Here is a 27,664-nt window from a genome sequence, read left to right on the forward strand (position 1 = left end):
AGAGGGAGGGTGAAATAGATGATAGCAGGGTAGAAGGTAGAACGTGGTCTGGGAAGAGATGAGGGTGCAAAAGAGAAGGTCATGAGAAGAAACGTAATAAGAAAGGGCAGAATAAAAATATGTGCCATTGCAGAATAAGAGTAAGGAATGGAGAGAGTGTGAAATAAACGGAGATGTAAAAAACGTAAAAAGAGGTTTGGCACCGTGCCTGCTTACCAGCTGATCTCCTCCCCTAAGCCAGCACAATATGGTGAATGCCTCTGTGGTGCTCACACACCCTGTACTGTACCACTGTGCTCTAGACAGTGCGGGGGCAAAATAGTATTCATTTTCACCACATTTAGTTTTATTCTGGGTGAGCTTGATTTAGCCTGCCAACTGTGCTGTGGTTAAAATGGCTTTAGAGGAGCTGGATATGTGCAAAGATGTTGCATGAACAGAAGCTATTTGATCTGTTCTGTGTTTGTCCTGTTTTGTCACAAGCATCCTAGACGACAGGCCAAAACATGCTGCTTTCGATGGTTTCATTACACAGTAGCATATGTGCATAGTTACACCATCCCTTCTTCCATCTATCCCACCGTCCCATCCTTTGCTCTTTGCTTCCATTTGAAAAGGAATCTAGTTTTCGTGTCCCCGTGGTAGTAAAAGCCTTCTTCATTAAGAGGATATGAGAATAGGGCAGATTTGACTGAAGGGGGGCTTCTGAGTGGGTTTATAAACAGAGGAATCAGTCTCACTCTCTCTCATAGCCTGGGAGAGGCTAATCACTAAGCAAAACACTACATTTGATGAAGTGTTTCTGAAGGTGTGTGTTGGGGGGACCGTTGAGATAGACTCAATCCATCCTTAATGAAAATGCTTTGGGCTGCTGAGCTGAGCTGAGCTGAGCTGAACCCTCTTGGGGATCAGTGGTTAGTCAGACCGTACAGAGAGATAGGCCACCCATCACTAACCACGATCCCCACTAAATCCCCATCAACGCAGTGGTTAATCACTCTAACCCCACTCTCCTTCGCTCTTCACTCCTCTCTCCTGTCTGCCACACACAAAGACACATCAAAATTCATAGCCTTGCTGGAGCGGGGAGTTCAGGGATTTATCACTGCCAAGTATCCACTTTAAAACCCAGCAATAGCCTCGCAGAGTCAAGAGGGAAGAGCAGCAGTCAATCAGAATGGCACATGGCATGTAGATGTACGTGTATCTGTTGGGTCGAGGGATGTAGACAACACTGATGAGTTATTGACTAAACCTGGAACGATTACTGTCAGGCATAAATAGATGCATTAAAAGTTGCATCAATGAAGAGCATAACTACGGTGTGAATATTCTTATGTATTAATATATGCTTCCTGTTAAGTATTGGAACAGTTATACATTTGTGCTCTTAAGGATCTGTGCTTCGGTACAGTGACTGCTGCCTCAAAGGGAGGTACAGCAAAAAGGAGGATGAAGTTTAACGGCATCTCTTGTGTTATAAGAATCAACCAAGAGGCTAACTGTAAAGACTTAATTGAAACATTTAGAAAGCAGATGTGGAAATAAATAGACTATTATAAATAAATAGTCAGTATTGAAATGTATTAATGTTATAAATAGTTTTTTTAAATAGAGGAGCAGATGGAGGCGGTTGACTAGTAGAGGTGGATAGCCTAAGAAATTTCTTTTGTGTGATGAATAATTTCTTGAAGTATGTAGGGTATGTACTTGCTGAAACAAAATTACAATAACTAAGATTTGTATAAACTAAACTATAATATTGTGGATGAAGAGCTAAGAGATATGAAACCACAAATTAATATGCTCTGTCCATGAAAACCTCCAAGAATTTGGTGGATGAAGCCTTATTTATATCATTTCCTCCAAATGAAATCTTGACATTGGATTTACAATACTTTATGTCTTTGCTTGTTAATATAATAAATTCGATTTTTTTTTTTTTGTATTTAATGATGCGTATTTATCTGGAACCATTCAGATAATTTTGATATTCCAGACTTTATGAGTGAAAATAAAACTTGTTTCATTGACAACAAAAACAACCTTTATGAAAATAAGAATGGAACGAGGAAAAAGATGCTCTGACAAACAATCAAACAACATGTTGGGTCTGTCATGGCGTAGGCATGTGTGACTGCCAATTAAATGCTAAGTTATCCAGGAGTGTTGTTTGTACTCAGATTGTACCATACTTATTGGAGGACAGTCACTCTTGTAATCTCAGTCTGATTATGTTGCATTTAACTTGCTGAAGACCCAACCAACAGTCAAAACTGAAGGTTTTGACTGTTTGGAGCATAAAAGGAGTCTTGACGTAGCTTAGACTAGTACCTGTCTATTAGGAGAATCCCCCTGCAAGTTCCTCTAAATAGTCTTCAAATTGATAAGAAACCTAACTTTATGACACAGTCACATCTCTAACTAATATATTGTAGCTTCGCTTTAAATTTCTGCTGTTGGAAAACGACAGAAAGTTGCATATGCCACAGCACACACTGGATATCAGTTTTACTAATTCAAATTATGATATTAGAACTGTATTATCTGATATTTTGATTTTATCAATATTAGCATTCCCTTCAGTGCTGAGAGTGTGACATAATATGGAATGACACTTGGCGTTTACAGGTTTTTAGCAGTAAGTTACACCCTGCACAGTGAGCACTGTATTTCCATTACATTTTGAAAAGGGCACCATAAGGACATGAAAATAAAGTGATGAAAGTCAATATAGTACACCAGGTGGTAAATCTGGACTGATTTCAGAAAGAGCCTATAAGACAGCAGCCTACGTGGTATAATTATATCAGTACTTGGGTGTCATTACTCATCTTTCCTCCATGACCATGGAGAATACCTGATTATGAAAACTTAAGCTCCACGGTTACCGAATTAAGCTGTTTAACTCTAATTAATTTAATAATATGAATATTTATACATAAAGAAGTAACAAATCACCAATTTAAAAAGGCCATTTTAAAAATTCTCCCCAAATTGTATGTGGGTTAATGCAGTCTGAACAGTACAGTAAAAGGTATTTTTCAGTGACTGCATCACAATGAAACATGCTAACAAATACAACATAAGATATATTGTAACATTGGGCTGGCTTTATCACTTAATCCTACAGATTTCATTGATGCTTTTGACAAGTAACAGAATAGTAAATTAATACTCTATACTGGTGGATCAAAAATATTTCACAGAATTTGAGAAAATTCTAGTTCCCAGTTAAATGCTCATTATTGTTGCTGTTAAAATAGAAATGTTGTATTCCAACAATTAAACCAATAATTAATATTGCTGTAATTGTTATTATGTCATAATTAATAATAGTTAATATTAATATCAAAATATTACTGCAGTCACAACACCAAATACCCAGATCAAGACAATGAGGTTTTGGATCATTTGAAAATGACTATTGTAGATTTTGATGGGGGAAACAAATCTGAATCTTATATTTTAAACATGATCATTACTCCAGTGGTATGGATCTACCTTCTGAATAAGAGGAGCATTGATTATACGGAGGCTCGAGTGTGAACGCTGCTCTACAGTGTGAAATCTTTAGTTTCTTTCTCACACACAAAGCAGGCTTAAATTTAGGTGAACAGGTGTGAGGAAGGGCTATGGGGTCACTATCTCGCTCAGGTTGGACCTAGTAATTTAGCTGAACTGAGGGATTTGCTCCTCCCTGCTAAGACAGGCAATACAAAAGATCTCACTTGAAAGCGGAGAGGGAACAGAGGGGTACGGACAGTTTAACTGAGATGAAGGAGTTCAGTTGGCCAAAATGCCCACTTTGATTAGTCTTTACACTTGCTCTAATTGAGCATGCACATGTATGAGTATGAGTCCTCCACTTGAGGGTACAGAGTTAGGATTATACGTCGGTGCATGTGTGTTGGGATGTCAGTATTTGAGTGTGTATCAGGTTTTTTTTTTTTTTTTTTTATGTTGTAAAGCTTTCCCTCTCCTCACACTCATTCCTCTCTCAAGACTGAATTTGCTTGTCTTCTCAGCATGAGTGTTTAATCTTTTCAGGCTGTTGAATCGGCCCAGTGAATGAGTCCCCAGCTCCTTCTCTCTAGGAGCCCTGGAGATTATTCTAAAGCACTAATCGTTGAGCAAACACAGCAGTGCTCTCCCATTCCAATTCTACACAGGCCACAGTATAGCACAACTTTTTCTTTCACTTGCCTTCACGTTTTACACCCTGTGTAGATTTTTTGCTTTTTGGCGCATGTAGGCTAAATTACTGTTCCTGAGAAACAGACCCCGTACCCACCCCCCTCACAGGGCCGCCCCCCTTAAAAATGAAGGGTCTGAGGGTTTTGTATTTATTTATTCTTTTATAGCAAGCGAAGTGACATGTAATTTAAAGAGCATTATTTCCAACATTGTCCTTTGGAACCTTTTATGTTTGTGGGTGTGTTTGTTTTTTAATTAGATTGTCAGTAGGGAGAATCTACTAGGCTTATATGATGGTGTCAATATCCTTGGATTTGGAGCTTCGTCAATATTGTCTGGCCCTGCCGCTACTAACCTGAACAGGCTGCTGGCATTTGGTGTAAAATAAATAGAGTGATTTGTCTGTTTTGTTTTCTCCATAGCTTCGTCTCCTCCAAGAGAAATTTTATTTACACCACTCTCCATTTGATTTTGCGTGGTATTTGCTTTTTTGCCAGTTGTGGCCTTGCTGTGGCCTGTAGAAGTTATGGTAGCTCTGCACTCTATGGTCTCCTGTGGTATTTAATGTTCATGTAATGTGAAATTGTGTCCCAGTGTTGAAACACCCGCACCTGGCTATATGGTCTCACACAACTGATCTGAGAGCAATTTATTTGAAAAATGTAATTTTGGCGTTTCTAGTCAACGATTCATTACATTCCTTGAGTCTTAACTCGTAATCTGGAAGTTAGATCTGTAAATTGCTTTTCCACAAATTTAACTAACCCCCCCCCTCCACAGCTAAATATATTCTATGTTCTTTTGTTTCACACAAAATTAAATGAACTTTTAATTTAAAAAGCAACCAAAAAAAAACATTTTCTTTTTTTTCTTCTCCACAGAGAAAGCTGCTTGCCATCTACCTCCACAATGATGACAGTGTTCTCAGCAACGTGTTCTGCTCCCAAATGATGTGTGCTGACTCCATTGTTTCTTACCTGAGCCAGAACTTCATCACATGGGCCTGGGACGTCACTAAAGAAGCTAACAAAGCCAGGTACAATATCAGAGTCTGCCAGAAGGCTGTTTGACAATTTTATTTTCATTAGAGTTTGTTCACTACATATCGCAGTTATGTTATGAATTAGTAATTTCACCTCATGAAGTTACAAATCCCTTCCTTTATCAAAGTCTAATTGAATTAAAAAAAAAGGAAAAAAATGTGTTATCACATTCTTTGGCATACCTACTAAAGATGGGCACAAAAAAACTGGACCTTAATCTGTCCTGAAAGGTCTCTTAAATCAGATTTTGTATTGTATTATACCAGAGTGCAGACATGTCTTGTAATTGCCTCAGTCCAGAAGCAGGAACTTTCCAAGTAAAAAACACAGGACATAGAAGAAGTTACCAAATCAAATGTAAACACAAAATTTAACATGCAAAAGATTAGCCATATCTCAAACTGCTGTGATGTGTGAATTTTGTTGGGAAGCTCAGTGAGGTGCTGTGTGTTCCATGGTCTCAGAATGAAGCTCATGAGAAAACTGTCCTGTTCTGTTTAAAATTGGAATAAGGCTTTAAACATCTTCTGCCAGGTGTCACGTTTAGTAGAGCAATAACTGAACTACAACGGCCAGATGTCACACTTAATCCTTATGTTTTGTTTGTGTGTGCCTTATTGTCGGGACGAGTGGATAAATACAGATGGGTATATAATAAGGTGAATATTGAATGTATAACATTAGCGGGGGAGGTTGATTGTGGGCTGAAGGATCTTTGAACCGCCAGTATTCTCAGTTTGTGGAGCAGCCTGTAACACACTACTAGCTTTTATCATAGTAGTTATCTTTAATCACTGCACCCTATTGTTGCATTGCTTTTTAAAATGTACCTTTTAGAGACTTGCATTGCCAGTGTGGACGGGAAACATTTATAAAATAATCTAAAATTAGTTAGTGTCGACCGGTCGTCGTTTGACACATAAACAGCGTTTTAAAATCCATTTGACATGTTCTTAATTGCTGGCATTCAGCTCTCACTCCGCTGCTCACACCCTGTATCTCTGTCTTCTCATTCTTTCTTCAGCTTCATTCGCTTTTTGAAGCTTGGAGGTTGCATGCTCACAAAAGGCGTTGTGTTTGCATGGTGAGGCCCCTGATTGGGCAATCTTGACTAAGCTGTCTGAATAGAGAGTCAGAGGGAGATGAAGGACTCCTTTGGTGTCCAAACATCTCTATCTCTCCATTTATCCAGAAAGCAGCCTAACTCCAGTGACCCTGTGTTGGTAATTTACTGGATTGCACGACGCTCATTGGTCTAGTTACTATGATCGATACATTGGACTGGACAGTAAAACTAAAAATTCTTTTACTCTGCAATGTCTCCCACATGATGATCAGGTCCCTGCAGGTTCAAATGTTGAATATATGACAGGTGTGGGTGTGCTGAAGGCTTGCTTATTACCTTTGTACCCAGGGCTCAGCTCTCTCCTACTTCCCTATCTTTATTTCTTGTCTCATTCCTGATTTTTTTATATTTGTCTTCTGTTTATTTCATTACCTCAAACCTCTCCCTCTCTCCTGAGCCTCCTAAGTTAAGCCTGCCCTCTGGTAGCAGCCGTTTAAGAAAGAATCGCACCCTGACCTCACCCTCCATTATTTCTTTTTAGAACATTCCCTCCTTCCTTCATTCCACTCTCCTTTCTCTCCCATTGGCCTCCATTGCTTTTTGCCCCAGCTGGGCCTTTTTATTGCACATTAAAAGGGAGGCAACATCTGGAGCTTTTCATCACACACAGCTAGTCACAGCTTTGCTAACGCATGCATGCACATGTGCACACTAACTCGCTCACACATACACTGCTGCTCCGCATTCTCACGCTCTCTGGTTGATCCAAAGTGAGTGGTGATTGGCATCAGTCACACAGGCTGTTAGAAAGGTATCCTGATTGTTGTGTATCTCTGTGTGTGTGTTTGTGTGAGATAAACCTGCTGATACTGGAATGTGCCTGTTGCTTAGTTGAGTGTGTTTTCACAGGCCTCCCAGATTAATTATGCATAAATGCAGGAATGGTTATTGGATGCCAGTTTATTTCTCTCTCATGGGAAATTCATTTGATACTGGCAATGTGCTGCCATTACAGATGGCACATGTTGATTGTATGTGCTGTGTGTGCATTGTGATTCTTCAGAACTATTACAAATTATATACAAGTGCTTCAGAAAAGGCAACTAAGGTCACTTAATGCTAATTATTTGTGGAGATTTACAATGTGCAATGACAATGTGGGTGAGCTTGTTTTTAATTCGTTAGCTGATACAGTCTAAGTATAAACCTGTGACTCAGTAGGTAGAGGGGTTGTCCACGAACTGAAGGGTTAGCGGTTCGATTCCCGGAATGTGCCATACGCCGAAGTGTCCTTGAGGAACTCCCCCCGAGCTGAACCCCCAGTTGCTCCCAGTGCAACTGGCACTGGTGTGTGAATGCGTGTGTGCTTGTGTGAGAGAATGGGTAAATGTGTCTGTGACTGTAAAAGTGCTTTGAGTACCAATAGGTAGAAAAGTGCCATATAAAAGCAAAGACCATTTACCATTTAAATGCTAAAGGCAGCGATGGCCAACCTGTAAACCTGTTCTTTCACACTTGACTTCTTCTCTTGACATTCTCCTGCCTGAAAACATAACTGGTTTAGAGGGAGAACAAAATGTCACTTTCGAATCACAACATGTCCATGTTCACTCTGAAACAAAGTGCGTATGACACAGTGAGCTATCAGAGCATCCGGTTCCCATACCACTCTCATACAGGTGGCTGGCAAAAATATTCCCTGCAGTGCTACTGTACTAGCCTGACTCATCAACTGCTCACTGGAGCAAATGTCAGGTCGAACCAGTCTGCTCATATCAGCACGCCACATTTTGATTTGATGAAATGCAAGCTGACAGTCCAGGGAAACATTAACTATTTTAGCTGTGTGCATCTGCAGTGAAAAATGGAGATGGGAAGGGTGACAAATTAGGAGCTGTCAGTCACATTAGTCATTAAAGAAGAGTCTCAGACACGCGTTAGTTACAAGTCCCATGCAGGTGTTTCCTTTATATTTAGGTGCCCCTAAAGGTTTTTTAAAGGTCACTAGTCTGATGTGGTCTAGGATACATTCTGTACCAATTTATACTATGGCTGGATGAGACGGCTGAACTGTTCACCTCAGTTCCTTCCTCAAGTATGTTGTGTTCCTCCTGCCCTCAGTGTTGTGTTCATACTTGTATTTTAGGTGATTTCACAAGTACTTCATTGGTCTTATACCAAGTTGTAGTTAACTATTGATTGGTTTTGTGGTTCCAGATTGCATTTTTATGTTGTTGTGACAGTGATTTTCATTGTGGTGGACTGACTTCCGTAGTTCTGAGATAGAAACCCTAAGCAGGTTGGCTTGTGCTTGATGGGAGATTTAAGATTGGGTTACCCTTTAAGTTAGTGACCATTGTTCTCTGGTCTTTCATTACAGGTTAGAGTTTCCCTGTGGGCTATTGTTATGGTGTGGCTGGGTCGAGGTCTGAACAGGGACAAATGTCAGAACAAAATGATCTGTAAGATTTAGGGTACCCAACTTTTTCATTTCAAGTTTCAGGTCACTCAGAGTTCGACATTTGGAAAAGTTTTCTCTAGATCATATTTCAAGAATTTTTCACTTTCAGTCAAACATCCTTATCTTCGGTCTTGATTATTACTTTAAAAATTACCACAGTGAGTAGAAGTGCTCAATTTCCCAGTATAAAAAGTCCGCAAATGGCTCCCTCCGCTTTGACTTCATCTTTCAATGAGTTACACCTGCGTTCAGGCAGCATCCGTCTATCTGTCTTCTTCCTCTGACCTGCTGTCCCTCCATCCATTCCATTACTTCTCTATTTTATCAGCCAGTTATGAAAGTAGATCTTATTAAAAGGCAGGAGAAAAAGCTAATCTATATTTGCATTCAGTCTATAGCAATTCATTAATATTATGACATTTACAGGGAGCTTGGTGGGGCCCTGGCTGCCTGCTACCCTTTTCCCTCTCTGAAATGTTAATTTAAAAAGTTCTGTCTTTGTAATGGAATAAGAAATCCTCTCCTGCCCTATCAATTCAGGGCATATGGTGAGGAATACTAATTCATCTACGGTTCCAATTGAGATAGCGTGTCACTCTGATGGAATAAGGAAATGCAGAATTGGTTTTAAAGTCCTTAATGCCACGAGATGTGTGTATTTCTCTTTTCTGCTGCAGTCTGAGAAGCATACTCCTCCATTTCCATTAGTTTTATGAATATTTGTGAACATAATTATGCATAGTACATGCTTATATGTCGTTGCTCTATGGTTTATGCAGAGATGTTTTTTTAATAAAAAACAAAACAAAACAAATATACAGCTTTTGAAATATGTGTTTAGTTTTAAGAATAATGTGTATTAAATAAGATCTATTACTTTGTCTTCCAGACTACTCACCATGTGTACAAGACACTTTGGCAGTGTGGTAACACAGACTATACGGACATACAAGACAGACCAGTTCCCCCTGCTCCTTATAGTCATGGGCAAACGTACATCCAACGAAGTTCTAAATGTTATTCAAGGTAATTTTTTGATAATGTAATGATTAACTATGCCAACAGTTTTATTAGATTTGCACACTGTGAGTTTGTTTTATTTGTTTTATTCATTAGGCAATACAACAGTGGATGAGCTGATGATGAGGTTAATGGGTGCAATGGAGATCTTCACAGCACAACAGCAAGAGGACATCAAAGATGAGGTAAGGTTGGAGGGAAGCTTGTAAAGGCAGGAATAATGTCAAGCTTAGATTCTTCTGGGGTACTCACACCAGGTATTTATTTTGGTTTGACTAGTGTGTTCAAAGCTTCATTGCAGCGGCCCCTGCCCCGCTTGAAGAGATGGGCCTGCACGTAGTGTGATCAGGCACATTACGATAAAACTGTGCTTAGCGTCATTATATTCCTAAAGATGTGGTAAATGCTTTTATTTTATTTAAAGTCACCACTAGGGGGGCTTACTTGCATAATGACACTTGGATCCTTTCAAATGGAAAAAAACCCCTTTTTCTATTTAATGACAATGTTCAATCTGTCCGCTGTATTTATTGTCAACCTTTGTTTAAGAAGCTACTGTGGCCTCCCAACAGAATTTTACTTTTATAGCAACCAATAACTCAGGTGTATATTTTTACAGACATTCACGTCAGACATTTGTTTGATGTGGATCTCATGACTTTGTGGCCAACTTGGGTTCAGATAATCTAAGCACATTGGGTTTAGATAGATTTGGTTTCTGAACTCTGAATTTTATGGATTTATCTAATTGCTCAGTGGCCTTACTGTGACAGCTGAGCTCTTGTTCAGCTCGTCTGTTGAAGAAATAAATTGAAAATGTTAGGATGAACCAAAAGCCTTTGTTAAACTGTGGCATATGTGTAATGACGAGCAGAATATATATTGAATATATATATAATAATAATAATAATATAATAATATATATATTATATTCCTGTTTAGCAGTTTTGTACTGCACCAAATATAGTTTGTAGTCTCTGAGTACAGAACGTCAGCTCATGGAAAACTAACATGGAAAACTATCAAACACTATTAAAGGAGACTCTCAGTGAAATATAACCACGGAAAAATGTTGCCAGCGTTTTGTGTCCTATAGATGATTATGAGACAGAATGAGAGGACCCCTCACTGTCAAGACACCTGACCTTCTTAACCACGTTGTTCCAAATAAGAGAAAATGAGTGATATATACAGTGGGGGAAATAAGTATTTGATCCCCTGCTGAATTTGTAAGTTTGCCCACTTCCATAGAAATGATCAGACTCTGGTTTTTATGGTTGTTTACTGGTTATGGGTATAGACAGAATACCAGTCGAAAATGCATAAAAAACACACAATCTAAAAGTTATAAATTGTTATGTATTTTATTAAGGGAAATAAATATTTGATCCCCAAGCACAACACAAGTCAGTACTTTGTAGAGAAACCTTTGTTGGCAAGCACAGCGATGAGACGTTTCTTGTAGTTGGTCACCAGGTTTTGCACACAGCGCAGGAGGGATTTTGGCCCATTCATCTTTACAGACAGTCTCTAAATCCTTCAAGTTTCTTGGCTGCCTCTTGGAAACTCGGAGCTTCAGCTCCCTCCACAGGTTTTCGATCGGGTTAAGGTCTGGAGACTGACTAGGCCACTCCATGACCTTAATATGCTTCTTCTTGAGCCACTCCTTTGTTGTCCTGGCAGTATGTTTTGGGTCATTGTCATGTTGGAAAACCCACCCACGAGGCATCTTCAGTGTTCTTGCTGAGGAAAGAAGGTTTTTGTCCAAGATGTTACAGTACATGGCTGCATTCATTGGCCCCATAATGCGGTGAAGTTGCCCTGTACCCTTTGCTGAAAAACAGCCCCAAAACATGATGTTTCCACCTCCATGCTTAACCGTGGGTATGGTGTTCTTTGGGTCATACTCACGTTTTTTCATCCTCCAAACACGGCGGGTCGAGTTAATGCCAAATAGCTCAACTTTGGTTTCGTCAGACCACAGCACTTTCTCCCAAGCCTTCTCTGAGTCATTTAGATGTTCACTAGCAAACTTAAGGCAGGCCTGTACATGTGCCTTCTTGAGCAGGGGGACCTTGCGGGCACTGCAAGAGTTCAATCCATAACAGCGCAGTGTGTTGCCAACTGTTTTCTTGGTGACAGAGGTCCCAACTGCTTCCAGATCATTAACAAGCTCCTGCCGTGTTGTTTTAGGCTGCTCCCTCACCTTTCTCATCATCATCCTCACTCCATGAGGTGAGATTTTGCGGGGAGCTCCAGACCGAGGACAGTTGATGGTCCTTTTATGGGTCTTCCACTTGCGAATAATGGCACCAATAGTTGTCACCTTCTCACCAAGCCTTTTGCTGATGGTTTTGTAACCTATACCAGCCTTGTGCAGGTCTACAATCTTGTCCCTGACATCTTTTGACAGCTCTTTGGTCTTGCCCATGGTGCTGTAGAAGTTGGAATGTAAGAAACTGATTCTTAGAGCAGGTGTGCTTTATATACATGACGAGTTAAGATCAGGAGTATTGGTAATTAGTTGACTGAGCACAGCTGTGTGCCACATGCGCACCAGCCAATCTGTAGGAGCCTGAATTCTAAGTGAATTGTTGGGGATCAAATACTTATTTCCCTTAATAAAATACATAACAATTTATAACTTTTAGATTGTGTGTTTTTTATGCATTTTCGACTGATATTCTGTCTAAACCCATAACCAGTAAACAACCATAAAAACCAGAGTCTGATCATTTCTATGGAAGTGGGCAAACTTACAAATTCAGCAGGGGATCAAATACTTATTTCCCCCACTGTATGTGTTAATATCCATGTAGGCTTTCAATCAGCTGTATTTTGAAGTTCCCATGTTGTCCTTTCTCTTTCATTTCAGATGTAGTTAGAGATGTAGTCTTCTAGATAGAAATATATTAATCTATGTCCTCTTAATTTACTAACAAATGTGCACTTAAGTGCCGAGAAATGCATACTTACATCAGTTGTGTGATACACACATACTGGTTTTGGTTCTAGATTTGGTTTCTAGATTTTCTTGTTAGTCTTTCTAATGCCGATCTGCCTTCAGTTTAACTACTGTATCTATAGATGACAGGTGTCACTCGGTGTTAGGTGTTTAACAGTTACAGAATCAGTCAACCAAACACCCTCGAACAATACTTATATGAGAGTCATAGGATCTGAGTCATGGGAATCTTGTTTGAGAAACAAATCTTCGCACACACGTACACACACACACACACACCCTGAGGGTAAGGCTTCGTTAGGGTGTTGCTGACGACTGAGTGACAGCTATTTCTATTTTGTAACTCTCGGACTCTCTTGGAATAATCGTTAATGACAGGTTGTTACAAGAAGAATTCAGAGTATGTTCATGGAGTTTGTGATTGTCTCATAAAGCCCTTGATACCTGTATGATACTTGTGCAAGTACCGTAGTGATACATTTCATTTTCTTTGTTTTACTACATAGCTAGATTTTCATTCAACATAATCCAAAGTCCAGATGTTAAATGCAGTTCAAACACAAGTTGCTTTCAACCCTAAAAAAACGGATACCTTCTAGGGTTTTGCCATCTCGGAAAGATTCAGCGATGGCAATACCCTTGAAGGCAAGGCAAGACTAGGTCGGGGACATTCCTTATTTACCTTGACCTTATTCACACTGGAAGACTGAATTGATTCACTCCCACATTTATCCTTAGTTGTAAGCAATTATAACATTTTAATATATACACAGCAGGAAAACATATGTATATTAATTAATGAATGAATTAAAGTGATCTTTACACAGACATGACCTACCACTGAGAAATGGGTCATGATAATGGTGCAAAAACAGTGTAGAGTGCAGAAGTGATAATGAAACCACAATAAATAACTCGTAATGTGTTGGTGGCCTCAGTATCAGGACTTTAATAATCTTCTCTGTAGCAGCTTTCAGGCACTTAATTCACTTGCTCTTTTCCTACGTTCATATTTCAGTTTCGCTCTTTTTTTTCACTCTGTCTTTCCAAAAGCAAACTCAGACACGAACACAGACACCCACCCAGCCCAGACATTCCACTTTGACAGTGACTTTTGTGTCTGTCTGGAAATGGAGCAGCTGGACAGCCAAATTGTGACTTCAACCAGCCTTAGTGACTCGCCAGTCATTCCTATGGTTGTCTGTGTTTTAGCTTAGTAGTTAGTAATCCAATGACTACTCACTGCAGGGTTTGCGGTCTGCATCTTTCAGCAGGTCACTTTCAGGTCATTTCACATGCTTATTTGAAGAACAGCCACAACTGATCAATGCACAGTGTGTGGGAGGAACAACCATTTTGTGCAAATCATTGTACATAAAAAAAAAAAATCAGTTCTTTTAAGTCCACACCAGCAGACATATTCCAACAAGCTGAATACAAGGTTTACACACTTTAGATCTGACCCTTCTGGCTTTTCATATGACCCATAAATGTGTCCCTAAAACAAATATTTATACGTAAGAGTTAGTAGCTCTGAGCTTCTTGGTCCCAAAATTAAATTGCACTTCACAAACATCCATTTACATCTTTAATTTGTTCCATCCTTTGTTGTTTGTGAACAAACATTTAATGTGTGACAGCCTGTTTTTCCGAACACTAAGTGTATCTTCACCACTAAAAGACGGCACACATGGAGCCAAGTTGAATACTCGCCAACATATAGTTGTAGAAAATCTGTTTCAGTTTTCCTCCAAAGAAAAGGCCCATAAATTACGGTTTTTTTTTTACGGATACATGTCAGATTAACATTTTTCTTCATCTGTCTTCATATGAAGCCATTTCATGCATTTAGTTTGACTGTGTGACTTGTTTGCGTGACTCGGGGCCAGTCTATTGAAGGTAGCCACTTTTGATGCTTTTGTCCCTCTCTACCATTCTTTTACAGTTTCCTTTCAATGTCATCTATTATGTGGGCCAAAAGCACAAATGTATCTTTGCATTTTCCAATTCAATACAACAATACACACTGTCGTTTTGCTTAGACACTGCCTGGCTGCACAGTAGCCCTCTGATCATCACAATAAGCTTGCTTCGCCATATCCGGGCTGGCACACAGCACGGGCCTTCACAAAATAGAAACCTAATGGCTGTGCAATGTTAACACAATGGACACTCGTATTTAGTCCCAGTCTTTATAAAACATTTTGTAGCCACAGCAGGTAGATAGAGAAAGGCTGCCTGCCCCCTTCCCTCTGTACAAACAGGAAGAGAGAGGCAGAAAGAATAAAAGAGAAAGGGGGGTGAAACTGAGATGAGGACACATAAAAGAAACCCAGGGTCTGGTAAATGACAACCTGGTCACAATGAATTCCTCTTTGGTGCCACTCTTTCATACCTGGTGTTTGTACCTAACCACACTTGACATGCTGCATTTTCTTTTGCAGCTTCTTTCTGGCTTCCACACCCGTCACCTCCGCTTAGATGTTTTGTCCTGGACTGTTCTACATTATGTTGTTTGTTAATGGGCTCAGCATTTTTTTTCCCTCCCTCTACCCAGGATGAGAGAGAAGCAAGAGAGATGGTGAAAAGAGAGCAAGATGAGGCCTACCGTTTGTCTTTAGAGGCTGACCGCAAGAAGGTATTTTCAAAAGAAACTATCATTTGTGTTCTAACATCATTTTTGTGCTCTTGGGAGTAATGAAACTTATTGAAAGGTCAAGGTTTACAGTAACTCGTACTCTCTCACTGTGCACAGTTGTTTAAGTTGCAGTACATGTGTCATATAGCAAGCACCACTTTCATTGTGATTCAATTTCTTAATACCTGTTTTAATTATCTGAATGAAAATCGAGGCAGACTGAACTGCACGTTTGACAATGATACAGACAATTGTAAAACTATTTGTGTACACTACATTTAGATACTTTAGTTGCCAGAAAAGCCAGTTGTTTGGATCACTATTAAAACATCATTGTTCCATCAGAGTGATTGAAGCATTGCACCGAGTAGTGGTTCTACTCTCCCATTTGATGAAATGAATTTCCTTGTTTTTCAGAGAGAAGCTCAAGAGAGAGAAGAGGCCGAACAGGTTCGCCTAGAACAGATGAGAAAAGAGCAGGAGGAGGAGAAGGAGGTCAGTCATATCAATTTCATATGCAAATTACACAAATTAATATTTCATTATTATCAGTACAAGACTCAGCAATCACATATTTGCCAGTACACAATGATTCAATGCTTTTTTTTTATGTTGCTCTCGCTTCACAATAATGAAAGCTGCCAGTCATTGAATCCTGTGTAGTGTGGGTGTGCAGGCATACAATTATGACTGAAGAATTAAATATCCTAATTACAGCGAGTCAAATCCCTGTAAATGTCACCTTCCATACACACAGTATTGTCCTGTTTAACTGCTTTATAGAGGTATAGCGCACAGCCTCGTATGCAATCCCAGGTGAACAAAAGCCGGAGGCCATTCATGTACACTGGTCTATGCACACAACATGCACACTACCAAAGCAAACATACATATTCACCTGAAAACAATTATTGTCTGTGAAAAGGGGGCAAACACACACAAACGCAGGCCGACACAATGTCACGCATACAGAAGAACAATAATTGTCTGCAAGGATGGCACTAATGTTGTAATACAGTCTATGCTAATACAGTGTAGTTGTTTACTCAACGGCAGAGAGCCTGAGGGCAGTGAGAGGTATTGGGTGACCTGGCTCGCTCAGATGATTTGTCACTTAAGTTAAACAGAGGACAACAAAAGAGCCACAGACTGGCCTTCTTAATTATATCACTGTAGTCCGCTAACTGAACTGTGTGTATATGTTTGTGTATTTTAAACAACAATAGTATTTAATCACCATGTGTTTATATCCGTTTTCTTTGCCCCAGCACCGTGGTTTCCATGGTGTCTCCTGTGTTAACACACTTGCTTGTGCTACTGTCTAAATATTCATGAAGATGAAGCGGTAGCTGCTCAGCCTTGACAATGGCAAATTAAGTTTCATAAAGTGTTAAAGGTTGCTGATAATTGTTGTAAAATGGGGGTGTTTAGCTTTTATAACGGCATAACATTTGTTGTTGTTTGTTGCAGTGCTACGTGTAACAGTAGTTGTAATGTGAAAACGTGATAATAAATAAATTACCCACACGGCTAGCTATGACCCAACACTTTAACAATTAAACTAAACTAACTTGTGCGGCCAAATCATACATAGATAACCATGAGATTTTTAAATACTGACAAACCGGTGCTGAACAATTACATAAAGAGTAAATGAGTCGGAGCTTATAGCATTTTCCTCAAAGATGCTGCTTTTCATTTCAGGAGTTACTGCATCACTGGTCTGGTCTGGTTTGGTTTGGTATCACTCGCTTTCTGCATTAAAGCTAGCCAAGGGAAGTGCTAGGCCTTTGTCTTTTATAGATATTTGTTTTGTTGATTCGTTGTTTTACTATAGCATCAGTTAAATTTCATGTGTTGACTAACTCTTCACGTTGAAAGGTTGAGGCGCCTACCATGTAAGCTGTTATAATTGGGATATATTCTTGTTTGGAGTTTTCAGTTGAGTCTTATGAAGCAGTGACCTTGTACCGTGTATGATAGAAACTGCAGGCACAACCAAAACATTTGCCACCAGAGAGAGGACAATGCTAGTGGGAATGCTTTCTCTAGGATTTTGTGCCTTTGTGCAAAGAAAAGAGAGATGAATATAGGAGCTGGTGAATTGGGGTGGGGGTGGGGTGTATGTGTTTCATGTGCCTGTGTGGGCTGACATTATTATTTACCTCCTTCAGAGGGTCTTAGCATACAGTTGTGTGGCTGTCAGGTGCACCTCTTCCCCCTACTCGTCATCTGTTTGTTTTCTGTGGTTAGCTGAGCGGAGCTGGAAAGGCAGATAAATGGACGGAGAGATGCTCCTGATTATTTGTGTGGAGCTACCTGGGCCTCAGGCTCAAGCAGACGTGCGTCCCGTGGTTTCTTTAGGACGCTATCTCTCACTGGTGTGGGCGTTTATGCTTGTGTCTGTGGTTTACTGTCACTGCATTTGTATGTCCACCACCGCACACACTTCTGCCTGTTATTTGTGTGCGTGTTAGTTTGTCCCCATGGGGCCCCTTTAACTCAGTCAGCATCAGCCCTTATACCTGAGGGAGCTGATGGCGGAGCGGCACGCGCCCTACCCTGCCCACCCAACACCAGAAGCTGCTAATGAGCTACTGTTGTACACTCTTATGAAATATAATTGCATTATGGTGTGTAAATAAAGCCGGGGCGTGTTGTCACAGCATATGCTCCCCGGCTGGCCAAACAGGAACAACAAGCTGGGGGGGGGAGGAGGTGAGGGGCAGGGGCAGAAAGAAGAGGAGCGCTCAGGGGAGCAGCTCAAGCACGTTTTTTTTGGAACTCAGGAGAGTTGATTAGCTTTGCTGTAGAAGATGACAGTTGATGGTTGCCTCCGTGCTAAATAAGCCACCCTCTCCGATGGGTGTCCAAAATGTCTCCACATTGTTTGTCTGTTTCTCTTTTCCTCATCCTATAAAACAGGACTTTAAACTGGTTATAGTGAACACTGAGATATTCAGCAGACTCAGTGTGAATGTAACCAACCAAACAGCGACAGCCTGAAAGAAAAGTACATTTGGTTGTTTTTGACATGCTACTTGGCAACCTTCAGAGCTACACAAGGCTTTAGGGAACAGGGTGCGACACAGGACGACTAATTTAATAACATTCTACGGACATGAAAATAGTTTAATTAGTGTGAGGCAACAGTGCTGCAATCAGATGCTTGAAGAACCTTTCTGATTTGTCATTGAAACGTACTTGGATGGTCATCTATTTATAACTGTCACTGTTGAGTCTTTGGTTTGAGGTGACTTTAAATGACATTGCCTGTTCCATTTAGATTCAGTGTTGTGTATCTTGTGTTTAAATGTGCAAGATAATCTAAAAGCCCTTTGTTTTCCTTTTAAACATTTTTGACTAAATTTGTAATGGTTAGAGGATCTAAGGTCAAAGGCCACAACAGATTTACTGAAGTGGTGATGTTGTGTTTTATAACTGATTTCACTCAAGGAAACAATTGCATGATAATGCTCATGGGAAAAAATAAGGAAACTGCAGCACCGGTGAAACCTGCTTCATTTCATCTGTATGCAAATATGTCTTCTTTCACTGAACACTGTATCCAGAGTCATCAGCGTACTGTACTGAGAAAAAATACTGGATTTTCTTTTTTCAGGCAATCCGTCTGTCATTGGAGCAGGCCCTACCCCCAGAGCCTGATGAAGAGTCAGGAGAGCAAATCAGCAAACTGAGAATCCGCACACCAAGTGGCGAGTTTCTGGAAAGGCGTTTCTTGGGCAGCTGTAAGCTCCAGGTCCTCTTTGACTTTGTGGCCTCCAAGGGATATCCGTTTGAAGAATTCAAGCTCCTCACCACCTTCCCCCGTAGAAATGTGAGTGTTATACCTACTCTCTTACAAACACATAAAGATACATGTGTAAAATTGTTCTTGTGGTCATGCGTGATGAATACAGCACTCTGCAAACTACATGAGCAAAAACTATAATATTCCTTTATTTATCAATTAACTTTACAAGTCCCTTATTATAAGTACGCTTGACCAGTAGACTTGGCAGGTTCTTCAAGGTATTTTGGAGACCTGTCACAGTTCTGTCTCTTCATGTAATCTTCAGACTAACTCCATAATGCTGTGTCCAGGGTCTTTGTCGTGCTACATTTCTTATCATCTCAAGTGCCTTTAACATTTCCACATAAAAACAGTGAAAATGCTTTTGAACCCACCACTTCTACACTCTCAAATTCACAAGTCAGGAGGTAAAGACTTTTTATCAAGGTGGAAGTAGAATTATCTTATTCTGTTGAATCCTTCACAGTTCTCTGCCCACAAACAATAAAGTGTTACATTCGTCTTTACTGCAGAACGGCAGCAGCAGGTCATGAAGTGTTCTCGGCCAGAGCTAACATCTCTGCTGGAGAGATCCACAGCTGTAATTGGCTTTTCTGTTTGGGCCTGAGAGCTAAACCTCCAGCAACAGCTCTGAATGGAAAGCAGCAGGAACAATAGTTCAGACAATCTGTTGTGGCTGATTGATGATTTCTTTTTTCGTTCTAGCTCCAACTTATTCTTGCTGCAGCAGTGCCGCTGCGTCACTGCCTTTGTTTACTCGCACCTGTGATGGGGAAAGTTAAGCTGACTGTTTATCCATCCACCTGCACACGTGTATTATTCAGTGAATATTAATTAGTATCAGCCCACTGCGAACACTGTACATTATGACTGTGTTAGGATACAGTTGTCAGCACTAACAGTAGTATCCTCTGTGGCTCTTACGCTGACACTAGGCAGCACTCAGCTAGCTACAACCAGAGGGCTCGGTCGCGGTATCAAGCTAATGAGCGCGGTTTTAACTACCAGTTTAATTAGCCATGCTGCTGGAAACAAAAATGGGATTTCCATTAATCAAGAGAGGAGTGCATGTGGAGGGTGGTGGTTGTATAGAGGTGTGTGTGTGTAGGCTTGCCCAGGCAGTGTGCCATCCTACTCTGTAGAGACCGCCGGGGCACAAACACCTCAGAGTAACACACACATTAACGCGTAGCTCACACCCTCCGTTTCGTCACAATCACACACTTCAACACATGCACAAATATTTTCAAGCAAACACATGCCCCGCTCACAACTTTGTCACTTAAAGGATTCACAGTTGTCTCTTTATAATCAAGAGTAAACATGTGTTTGAGACAGAGATAAAGATGTGTCTGCATCGCAGATGAAATTCCGGCAAAAACAGGATGGGAGGATTAGAGGGGGAGAGAAGCGAGAAGAGCAGGATGACTGCAGAACTAGTTAGAAAGAGTACAGAGAAGACAAAAGCTTAAACAAAGAAAAGATTTAATCAGAGAAACAGTCTTCTCTATAGAAGACAAGTGGAGAAGATATTAAAAAGAAGAAGATGGGAGATAATTCCAGAAAACAGAAAGGCGAGAGATTTGGGGAAAGAGAGGAGGCAAGCAGCGCGGTAGTAGTGCCAGTATGAGGCTGTGAACACAGGCCCCTGTCTAATCCTGCAGCTCTGTGTTGTAATTAAATGAGAGAGAGCATAGAAAGCCTCCATCCCGTCCAGACGCTCTCACTGTTGCTCTGCCAGGATCAGAGGATAGAGGATAGACCACTATTGCATTTGTAATACTGCACAACTGTTGAAACCTTTTTCCCTTTTCTAGTTTTCCGTGGCTTTGTGCAGTGTCACTCTTTCTTTTGCTGTTACCCTCCTCGTTAGTCTGCTTTTGTCGTTTTCATTCACTCAGCTGTAGCACCGAATGACTGGCTGTGCCCGATCCAACTTTAGAAATTTACTTCAAACTAGATGTAATGTTTATTTACCATGAGAAGGAACTACGTTGTTTATTATTAAACCTAGTCGCTCTAGCTTACTCTTCCATTAACTTCAGCTCCAGCCGTTCAACTGATTCACGCTTTTTCCACATTCCCGTAGCTCAACCTATAAATGTCTATTAGTCTCCTCTTTTTGGACTCAGTCTCGTCCTCAACATTTGGTATCAGTGGCTTATCTCTTCAGCGCTACAGCAGGCCTTACACTGGCATCATTTGTACTAGGCTTAGTCGTGCTCAGGGAACTAACCCTTTCTCCGTTTCCGTGACTGTCAGCGAGTTTGAGGAAGGGGAGGGGCACTTTTAGTGTTTCAGTTTTCAGCCTTCATTCAAGAATTTCCACCTCTTTCTTTGATACTTGTCGACCACAAACCTGAAGTCTTCTTCCCTCATCATGCGGTGAATATGTTTAGACTGCCGTCATAATAATGTGCAATAGGTTCTTCCTGCCCAGCTGTTCATTGGCACTGAAACACTGTTAGTCCAGTGTATTAGTTTTCTCACTGTGATACTGTACTCTATTCCACCTTCATCTAATCCTTCTTCCAGCTCTGTCAGAGAATTTGCTTGATGGATTCTTAGACAAAACCTGAGATGCAGAAAAAATAAACAGTGGTGTAGAAGAAGCTGTGCTCTGTTCTGAAATAGATTTTACATCTGTTATGCTAGTGTGTTTTGTTTTCTTTGTCCTGCTATCTGAAAGTCGTAGGAAGTCTCACAGGAAGTTGAACAGCTGTTTATTTTGAAAGTAGTTTCACTGCAGTTTTTTTCCTCGGGTATTATTATAATATTTGCTCCATATAACACAAACCACGCGTCATCTTTAGATTAGGAAAGTGGTGTCCAGTGTCATTGGTTGCTTTAAGTTCTTCTTGACCCAAAGTTGCATTTTTCAACACTTTTCACATTCATCTAGTGCAGAACAAAACTGATCAGGGATCATGAGGAAAGGAATCTCAAAGTCAAACACAAAGGCACAATAAGAACAAGGAGTCCTGCATCAGATGGTGTAGAAGCCACAGAGCTGTGATCTAAACGTCATGGAGTCAGTCTGAGATTACATCAAGAGAAAGAGACAACAGAGCGGGTCCACGGTAGAGCACTGACAAGTGCTTGTGTCTGTGAGAGCTGAAAAAATGTTTTTGAAAGTTTAGTTTTATTTTCACAGTACTTTACATATTAAGCATGATTTTATGGATTTATATGACAAGAGGCTGGAAGGTCAGTCCTTTTCAAGAATGCAACTGACTCAAGTCTGATTTACGTCAATGGAAAATGGAAGTTTTGAAACAAAAATATATTTTTTTGATTCACAGATTTTTCAAGGATAAAAAATAGCTGTAATTCTAAAAATGTGTAGCTATGTTATGTATCTGTTTGACTGGAAAAAAAAAAAAACGTCAGACAGTAACTATTATTTTAGCACAAAGGATTTTATATATCTTCATACAGGGAAACATCACAATCTAAGTTTATCCCTACTGACCTCACCTTTAACCTTCTCCTCCCACTCGTTCATCCAGGTTTCCCTCCTTCCATAACCCTTTTCCCTCCTTTTTCTGCTGCCTCTACACATCCCTCTTTCCCCATCACACAGCCTCGTCTTAAGTATTTCTTCTCCAGCCTTATTATCTTTCTTCTAGTGCCTTTTCAACCATTTTCTGATTTTTTTTTTTGCATTTTATTTAACTCACATAAAATACACCTTTAAAATATATATTGATAAGCCCAAACTAGTCTGTCTTTATTTTTCCTGCTTTACTAGCACATTTTCTCTCCTTCCCTCAATTCCCCAGTTTTCAGTTTTTGTCTTTAGTCCTCCCCCTATCCAGTGTGTGCGGTGCATTTCTCCCTTTGAAGTACCGTATTCTGCTCAGTTCTTTTCTGTTCACGCCCCAGCGCTACGTGCTGTCAACGCTCCTGGCAGCAGATAATGATCTCCCACTGCTTTTGTAATTGGCCAAATAAACACTTGACAACACTAGTTTAAAACAGACAAGTTATTTGGTTTTAATTAACATAGCAGGGCCTGTAATAGCTTCATTAAAAATGCGTTATTTCAGCTGCACGTTTGATTGTGTTGGAAACGGACATCTTGAGGGCCTGTGTTTATTTTCCTTTTCTTTTCTTTCATGGCAGAGCGTTGCTTAGTGTCGCCTCCTCTGTTATCAGTGTGTTTTATTCGTTTGAATCAAGTGCTATTTATTTTAAACTTCACACTAAGTGCTAATTATGTGGTTTTAACTGTGTTGAAAAGTGCTGTTTGATAATGTCATACACAGGGGGTTGATATTAACTTGTTATTTTACGTCACATCATTTTTCATAAGTGAAGAGAGATAAAATATCTGCCTGTCTTTTTGTTCACATCCAGTTTTAAAATGAATTGTCCGATTAACATTGTATTATTTCGTTAGATTTAGCTTTAGGAATATAGAGCTCAATTAACTTTATACTGTGACCATTTATTTAATTTTGATAACAACAGAAAAAAATCTGTTGGTCGGTTATTTTAATTTTTCTTTAAAGCTAGTTAGTCAATGAAAATCTTAAGATTTTTTTGTCTTTTAAATTAGTCAGACTATTCCAAAATTGAACTGATTGATTTGATCTAAATTGGCTGATGAAATTATATTGACTCAAGGTTAAAAACAAACTGCAAAGCAGAGAGCTAGATTGTGTCTGTCTTATGAATGTATGTATGTATGTATGCATGGCTGTGTAGGCAAAGGAGGAGAGAATATGGCTTAGGCAGAGCAGGAGAAAAACAACAGCTTTGTTTGTTGACAGATGCCTCCATGCTTATGGTCTGTTAATTGGATAACAATGTAAACAATCACCGATGGCGCCCGTCTCCTGTGTCAGTGTGGCATCTTGTTTCCCTACTTTCTTTTTCAGAGTCAGATGCTGCTCTCTCCCCGTTGTGTCTCCCTGGTGCACTTCGAGCACAAACTCTCATTCTGATTTTACTCAAAACACACACATCCATGCGCACACTAACATCCAGGCCATGAGCACACATATACACACACGCACCTGCTCCACCCAAAAGCCTCATTTACTCCTACCTGATGCTATGGTGTCATAACAGCCGGTCGGGTTCATTAACATGGCAGCCATTTGTGACTCCTGAGGTGGGAAAAGGAACACAGCAGCCCCGTTGGTCGTTTTCCCCACTGATGGGATGGAATATGTTTGTAGCACGCACACACACACACATACAGCCTCTCTTCGTAGCATCTTGCTTCCCACTGTGCCACGAGGCAGTTGAGTAGGTGAGGGGCATAAGGCTGATGTGGCAGCCCCTCCCTGCCCACACCAGGCTCCGCAGGACCCCGCGGAGAAGTCAAGTGTCTAAATGACACGTTGAAATGAGGACAAGGAGATAAAAGACATGGAGTCAAAGAACCCCGCCTGCACATGGTGTGACATTTCCAAACACCCATGGGAGATGGATAGGTGGTTCGATGCTGAAATATCCTCCTCACCTTCTCCTAATTTACTTGGCTTCTTTTTTTTTATTTCTCACCTTCTCTCTGAGACCTTGCACACACTCTGCTCTTACTGATTTTGTTCTTTAAGTGTGTAGACAGACGAGAGTAGAATTAGTTTTATTATTGTTGTGAAGCTGAATTGTAAACACAATCAAAATGACAGGTTCTTTCATAGAGATGTGTTGAGTGTGATTAAGATATGTACATTTTAAAAAGAATGATTTTTAAAATGCTAACTTGTTAAAACACTTGGTACATCCACTTCAGAAGGTGAGTGTAGGTGAAGTTGTTGTCCAGTTCATGGTCAGAGTTCACATTTCATTCCCTACAGCAGTCTGTGTTGGGTTTACCGCTCCGCTTGTTGTGAGGCCGACCTTTACGCTTGGTTTGCCCTTCGACCTTTTACGGCAGGTACAGGGAGCTGGCTAATTATCCCACCGCGAGGTTAGAATAGGATCCCTAATCAGAGGGGCTGATGCAGCAGTCATCAGATAAGCCCTGGGCACATCTCAGTGTCTCACCACCTTGCCCATTCAGCCCAGGTGTTAGATTGGCCCAGTGTAACACAACCCCTCTAGTGATTAGCTCACATAAGCTAAGAGGCCCACAGGGCTGGCGGGTGTCAGAGAGTCAGATTGTCCTGTTTTAAAAAACATAGGTCAGACCCCCTTCATGTCAGCTAATTCGATCAGCTCCGTAGTGGGTGGTACTGCATTATTTCTCTGCTTTTAGACAATTGCTGTTATGTAGAGTTTTCAATACAGATAAATGTTTCTCTCCTTAACACAGTCAGCGATGTTTCTGTTTGACCTGTGTCACAGCTGAAAGGAGTCATTATTAGCCAAAAAACACATACAATGATCTGCCCAGTTCCCACTAGTCACACACTTTCTCACACACATGCACACTCTCTCACTCCTGTCCTGTAACCTTCATCAGTTTGCTCTAGATTGGAGCCTTTTTAACAAAACAAACCTGATGGTCCTCTTAGGGAAACAAAGCGCTTGCTGCTCGGATTACTGCTCAGGCTTTTTAAAACATGATGTTAGAATAATACACACCGTGCACATTCTCTTGCAAACACACATTAAATGAGTGCAGCACTAAAACTACACGGTTCTCCAGTCTGAATCACAGGGGATATATCACAGAGCCAGACAGCCACAGAGGGATTGCTGCAGCTCCAAGGCCGTGCCTCTGCCAATGTGAATAAATCTGAAAAGAAGTTTAGGGTGTAGGATTTAACTGAATTAAAGATGTGTCCGCTTCACAATACCAAGTTTGATTCAGGTTTGTTGTAGTTTTCTCAAAATGGCTCCTCACTGTGAATAATAGACATTAAATGGATAAATTATGAATAATTAAATAGGTACATTTTTATTGATTTTCTCAGTTTCATATATTTTAATACTTTTTATTTGTTGGTTGAATTCATCAAGAAAAGTTCTGATTAGGATTCAGTTTTTCCCTATAAACCACTAATGAATGTGATCATAAGTTGCAGTCGGTGCATCAAGTCTTTGTTCAGTGACAGACAAGTGATCCTCCTGTTCTTGCCTCTCTTTATTTCTTCTCAGATCACCCAGTTGGCCCCAGGATCAACTTTGTTGGAGGCCAAGCTGTTTCCACAGGAGACACTTTTCTTGGAGGCTAAGGAGTAGAGTTGCCCCCTCTCACAGCTGAGAGGACTGACTGATGAACTGGCTGGACGCACACTAGTCACCGAGCATGGGCCCCCCCTCCCCCCAGTCTGGGCCTACAGTACACACACATACACACACACCCACACAGACACACATAAACGACCCCCTCTCAGACTTACATAAACACACTGGCATGCACATCCAGTGACACACAAGTGCAAGTAAGCTTCTCTGCCCTCGGCCTGGTCGTGGTACGGGAATGCCTCGTGTACACGTGTTGCACAGAGGAGCAAAGACAGTATCACAAGCACACAGCCAAACATCCACCTCCTCAAACTCTCTCTCGTCTCTCACTCTTCACACATTTCACCACTTCACGTTCTCAAACTGCTGTGTCAAGGTTTTCTCTCACAACACAAACACAGTATGGTAACAGCATTGAGGGACTGAGTAGACAAATGTTGTCACAGGAAAAAATAAAATAAAAAAAAACAAATGCGAGGACTTGTTCCCACGTTTCCTCATAAAACACAACAAGGCTGCTTTTTTAGAACATGGTTTTTGTGTTTGAAATAAAAAAAAAAACTCCCCCCCTCCCTTTAACCTTTCCCAAATCCCACTTTCTACCCCTCCCTCCTCTGCCTCTCCCTGTCCTCCACCCCTGCACCCTCTCTCCGTCCGCTCTCTACTGTGGGGATGGAACTTGATGGGTCACCTGATCGATCTCTGCTCCCCTGGTTTTAACATCCACTGCTCCACAAGCCAATAGATTGCTCAGTTTTCTTTTTTCTTTTTTTTTCTGGATCTTTTTAAGTTTGATGCTGTATTAGTTTTAGTTTGATATACATTATATAAAATATATGAATATGAACATCACGTTTGTCTCACCTCAAAATTTGTTGTAGCTTGTCTCACACATGCACGCACATGTTTTCCTTGTTTATATGATTGCTCTTCTTTTCTTGGATTATTATAAAGAACAAGGCATAAATCTTTATTTTAAGTTTTCTAGAGTGGATGGGATATGGAGTATTTTATACCGGACCTTGAAATTAGTATAGTATATAGAAAAAAAGTAATTTACAAATTACGTGGCACTGGCTCCTTGAGTCCAGCATGATTCCCTCACTGTTCATAATAACCAGCTGGCTGCTAATTTTGTTGGCTAACTCTGCTTGTTGATGTAACCGGCACCAGGAATTTCAACTAAATTCCATATGAGAAGAAAAGTAATCCAAATTACAAAATACAAATACAATGGTCTGACCCACAACTGCTTTACTGAGTTTCTAAGGTATAAGCTATAACCATTTGTGAACCCCTAATATACACCAACCT

The 27,664-nt window shown here is 40.5% G+C and overlaps 1 protein-coding gene across 1 annotated transcript in view; it reads left to right on the forward strand.

Moving 5' to 3' along the window:
• The window catches only part of faf1 (Fas (TNFRSF6) associated factor 1), a 57,260-nt gene extending 30,058 nt beyond the window's left edge, over positions 1 to 27,202 (forward strand). Inside the window, exons 13-19 of the mRNA XM_047587633.1 lie at positions 5,079 to 5,233; positions 9,657 to 9,793; positions 9,884 to 9,972; positions 15,310 to 15,390; positions 15,808 to 15,885; positions 19,013 to 19,228; positions 26,261 to 27,202. Of these exons, the coding sequence (XP_047443589.1) occupies positions 5,079 to 5,233; positions 9,657 to 9,793; positions 9,884 to 9,972; positions 15,310 to 15,390; positions 15,808 to 15,885; positions 19,013 to 19,228; positions 26,261 to 26,344 (840 nt within the window). The 3' untranslated portion in view covers positions 26,345 to 27,202. The remainder of the gene's footprint in view (positions 1 to 5,078; positions 5,234 to 9,656; positions 9,794 to 9,883; positions 9,973 to 15,309; positions 15,391 to 15,807; positions 15,886 to 19,012; positions 19,229 to 26,260) is intronic.
• The last annotated feature ends 462 nt before the right edge of the window (positions 27,203 to 27,664 follow it).

The sequence above is a fragment of the Mugil cephalus genome, chromosome 6, assembly GCF_022458985.1.
Source record: "Mugil cephalus isolate CIBA_MC_2020 chromosome 6, CIBA_Mcephalus_1.1, whole genome shotgun sequence".
Taxonomy (NCBI): Eukaryota; Metazoa; Chordata; class Actinopteri; order Mugiliformes; family Mugilidae; genus Mugil; species Mugil cephalus.